This window comes from Protomyctophum parallelum (assembly GCF_964188405.1).
Source record: "Protomyctophum parallelum genome assembly, chromosome: 2".
In the NCBI taxonomy this organism is placed as follows: domain Eukaryota; kingdom Metazoa; phylum Chordata; class Actinopteri; order Myctophiformes; family Myctophidae; genus Protomyctophum; species Protomyctophum parallelum.
The window spans coordinates 43,787,142-43,791,867 of NC_139699.1; the positions used below are offsets into that span (position 1 = coordinate 43,787,142).

Consider the following 4,726-nt stretch of genomic DNA (forward strand, 5'->3'; position numbering starts at 1 on the left):
TAGGTCTGCTATTTTTGAAAAATCGTGAAAATGTGCCTCAAATCTTTGAATATATATTATTACATATCTTTTATTTCGACGTCAGGCCTAAATGGGTTAAAGCTCTATTCTATTAGTAAGCATTGCTAGTGTTTGTTCAATAGTATGGCCCGGGTCTCCCCGTCTCTCCAGTTCTTTATTAGACCATTTTCAGGTGGCTTTCCAATCATAAGAGAGAATCACCAGCAGCTTCAATTTGACAGTGTTTCATTTCCAATTGGGTCTGCTCATTTCTTTGTGTCATCACCACCAATTTCACTTGTTTATCCCATATCCTCTCCTGATTGGATGAATTGGTAACCACAATTGAAAATGCGTTTTCTGTTTCCTAAAGAGCTGGAGAGACATTAATACAGTGACTCTTCCTGTTAACTGAACAAACACTTTTTAGGGATGATTACAATCAGAATACAAAGATATTTAGCACTTATTTTTAGGGCTGTCCCGAACCGATCACGTAATTTTATACAAAATGATGCTTAAAAGGTTCATAGCCACTGGGCAGACTAGCAGCATCGGGAGAATCATGGACAGCGAAGACAAGCACACTAGATCATACATCACTTCACAATGTGCATTACATTTACACACACCGACGTGGTCCAACTGTCATTGGTCCGACAACCTACCTCAAACCGCGCGACCGAGTGGCGCGCTACGAGCTTGTAGGTCTGCTATTTTTGTGGCGCGCTACGAGCTTGTAGGTCTGCTATTTTTGAAAAATCGAAGAACGACTGACATATAGAAACATAGCTTTTTCAGAAAACTGTCAGGATGTAGAAGACATTTTTAGTCTTGCTCAAGGACACTTGGACACAAAGCCAGGAGGAGCCGGGGATCGTACTTGGAACCTGGGCCCGAGCAATGCACAGTAGTGCGAAGCCCATATTGAAACCTCAATGATGATTATTATTATTATTATTATTATTATTATTATTATTATTATTATTATTATTATTAAAAATAAATAAAAATAAAATGTAAATAACTTCCATTCAGCCCTCGGACTCACCTAGAGGAGTTATCCCATAGAACTCAGCTTCATGGCGCAGAATGTTGATGCTGACTCCCCTACAAGATAAAGAGACATGTAAATATACATTACACTGAACGCTTTGTCACCCTGCAGGAATAGAAGAGAAGAGAACAGTGCAGTACGAGTACAGTACAGTACAGAGACTTCTTACCGCAAGTCCAATTCTTTTGTTCGGAGGAAATTCAAGATTGGGGCAAAAGCTGTGGGATCCCTGTCAATAAATATCTGGAAGAAGAGAATGTTTCATGATAACACTTTACTCTTTATTTCTTCAAAAACAAACCATAGATAAGAATCGTTGTACACAAAGGGAATCTACCGACGCGCCTCAGCCTGAAATGTGACGCACCGCCGTCACATGTTACTGCAGTAACAGGAACAATAGTTTTTATTTTATTTAACCTTTATTCAACCAGTAAAAACCACATTGAGACTGAAGTCTCTTTTACAAGTTGCAGAAGAAATTAGTTGCAGAAGAAATGAATAGACGCTGGTGCAGCTCAGACTGTTTAACCCATTTAGGCCTGACGTCGAAATAAAAAAAACAAATATAATAACAAATATAATAAAGAATATATATTCAAAGATTTGTGCCGCATCTTTACGATTTTTCTAAAATAGCAGACCTGACTGGAAACGACGATGGAGGGCTCGTCTGAGGACGACCAAGAGAGAGACCTACAAGCTCGTAGCTCATAGCTCATAGCGTGCCACCGAGTGGCGCGCTATGAGCTTGTAGATCTGCTATTTTTCAATAGCTAAAGTATAGCATAATGCTTAGTTAAAACACCAAAAGGGGTTCCCGCCCAGAATGGGTTAAGCCTTTTTATTCAGGTGCTATAGTATAAATAATGACGTTTCCATCTTGAGATCTTCCTCAACGTCATAAGATTTTTTGTACCCACAACCTAATCCTAATATAATATTATTTCAACTGCTGTTGGATGAGATAAATCTATTTATTCTGTTCTTGATTCATGCCCAGTCACGACTGGTCATGGTGTCACCCTGACTGACAACCAACTAAAAGTCAATAAAACCACATTGTTGACTTGCATGTGGGCTATGAGACGGCGACTGCAACCAAACATATCAGCTTGACTTCAGATCCCATGCATGTGGCAAAAGAAATGCTCAGATGAAGAATTCGCCTCCTCTCTTCTGTGTATGCCCGTCATGTGCAAGTTCAGATCGATCAGGTCAACCCACTGAGGACGAAAATTGGATGAGGACAGACCTACTGAGTTTTGTAGTATTTAATAATAGTAGGATATTGATTTGTATATGTGGTCTATCCTGACCTGAGGGGAACCAAGCATGGTGCTAAGGTCAAAGGTCTGACTGGGAACAATTTGGACGGAGGCTGAGGTTGTATAAATGCAACCTGCCATTGATCTGTTTGAAAATAATTACCGTTCTGGGTTTTATGTGACGAGTGATACTAATCGTACACATAGTTTAAACTGCACAAAAACATTGGACTGAAAATCTTTTCCCTCCATGGAATCTTTTGGAGATCAAAAATAAATTAATGATCTGGCCTTTATTGTGTAGCAGCAACAAAGACTACTTACGGCTCCTGTTTCATCCCTTAGAGTTGATATCCTGCCGCTCAGCAAACTGAAAAACACATGTGTGGACAAGCACGCGCGCGCGTGCACACAACGCAATGCAACGCACGCAACACACACACACACACACACACACACGCACGCACACGCACACACGCACGCACGCACACACACACACACACACACACACACACACACACACACACACACACACACACACACACACACACACACACACGCACACGCACAGAGATGGTGCTATAGTTAATTGTATAAGAATATGGATCATTACTTCGTTCATTGGTTGTGTTATCACTTGTCAATGTCAAATATTTAAAGTAGAAAATTTTAATGCTGCATGTGTGGAGTTGACGCAATAAAATAGAGCAGTATATGTCCAGTATTTCCAGTGTGCAGACTCTACTTCCTTTTGTGATACTGCTGCTTGTCGGATGCCGGATGTGTGTGTATCATCATCATCATCAACATCATCATCATCATCATCATCATCATCATCGTATTAGTTGACCAGGAGACATGAACCTTGTCAAGGTCTACTGTTCTTGAGCAGGGACGTGCACACATAGACATCAAAGGGGGCTTCAGCCCCTGCCCTAAAACAACTGCCCTTTCCAGACCACCAACATGGTGAAAGAAATGCAAATGCCACTCCTTTCCATGCCATGCCAGGATTGAGGCAGCATTCAGGAGATTTGCTGTCTCCTGAACTTGAACACATGTAGTATTTTGCGTTTAGAAATCCATGTCGCACACCGCATCTCAGTGCTGGGTTGTGCCCCGAAAAAAGCTGATCTACAAGCTCTTAACGCGTCGCGATGCGTTGCGAGCTTGTAGATCTTCTATTATTTTTTTTGTCTAAAAGTGCCCGCTTACGAGATTTCAGCCCCAGCCCCTCTAACACTCTCTGCACGTCCCTGTTCTTGAGAACAGTAGATGGCATCAAACCAACCTTGAGAAGAAAGAGTCTGGGATCCACATTAGAGTCTGTCTGGAGGTGCTGAATCTGTCAAAGAAATAAATACACAATGTACATGTTTACATGTTATTACACGTGTAGAACAATAGTGCATCAACCATTCAAAAGACAGCCTTATTGGTCGTTTTTATTTTCTTAATAGTCTGATAGGTTTGTACTGTCCATGATTATGTGTACAAGAATAAATTAACAAAGGTAGAGAGTTAGAGGGTGATGTCAGAGACAGAGTGTGTGTGTAGTGTGTAGTGTGTGTGTGTGTGTGTGTGTGTGTGTGTGTGTGTGTGTGCGCGCGCCCATTACAGGTTGTACACATGTATTATTACTACAGCCTACCATGCGTTTGCGTTACACTATATGCACGGTCAAGAAGATGATGATGACCAGGCAAATTGGCCAATCATAAGCCCATATAATCTATCATAGCTATGTTTCATTATGTTAATAATGACAAGCCTACCTCGTCCCACCGACGTTTAGCTGGATAATCTCTCCCATCCCAGACGCTAAATGGTTACCATTCGTTGCCATGTTTATTGGAAATGCAAATGCACAAGGCTTCCATCCAGCTCTTTATACTGTAAATAAGCGATGTTGTCTACTGTACGTCCCTCCCTGCTCTCTCCCAGTTAAGATGCCCTGTCGCCTGTCTCCCATGAAGGCTGCCCTGGCTGTCCTGTCCTCTCAGCGGCCAGAAAATATCCGCTGTAAACATGCGCCTCATGCAGATGGCCTCCTCCTCCGCATAGTGGGCGAGGAGACAGAGACAGGGGGTCCTGTTCTCCTCCAAGACATCCAACAGAGACACACAGTACTCCTTTATTTCCCCTGCTGCGATGATCTGGTGAGCGAGCGTGGACTTTTCCTTATCGTGGATCACATCTTGCGCAGCATTTTGGCAACCGCTGCTCAGACGAGAAGGCTGCCTCTCCCCGAGTAGAGCACGTCATTACATTTATGAATACTACGCATATTACTACGGCGTAACGACGACACAGATCGGGTACGCTCGATTTCTGTCTGTGAGCGAAGTGACTCGCCCCAAACCATGCTCTAGACTCAGAGACCAGCCCTATGATCCAGCCA

At 42.5% G+C, this 4,726-nt stretch overlaps 1 protein-coding gene across 1 annotated transcript in view; it reads right to left on the reverse strand.

Annotated features, from left to right (window-relative positions):
• kctd3 (potassium channel tetramerization domain containing 3) overlaps positions 1 to 4,513 on the reverse strand; it is a 24,892-nt gene extending 20,379 nt beyond the window's left edge. The window contains 5 exon segments of the mRNA XM_083760114.1: positions 1,052 to 1,110; positions 1,227 to 1,300; positions 2,650 to 2,695; positions 3,617 to 3,670; positions 4,101 to 4,513. Coding sequence (XP_083616240.1) covers positions 1,052 to 1,110; positions 1,227 to 1,300; positions 2,650 to 2,695; positions 3,617 to 3,670; positions 4,101 to 4,171 — 304 coding nt within the window. The 5' untranslated portion in view covers positions 4,172 to 4,513.
• Between the last annotated feature and the right edge of the window lie 213 nt (positions 4,514 to 4,726).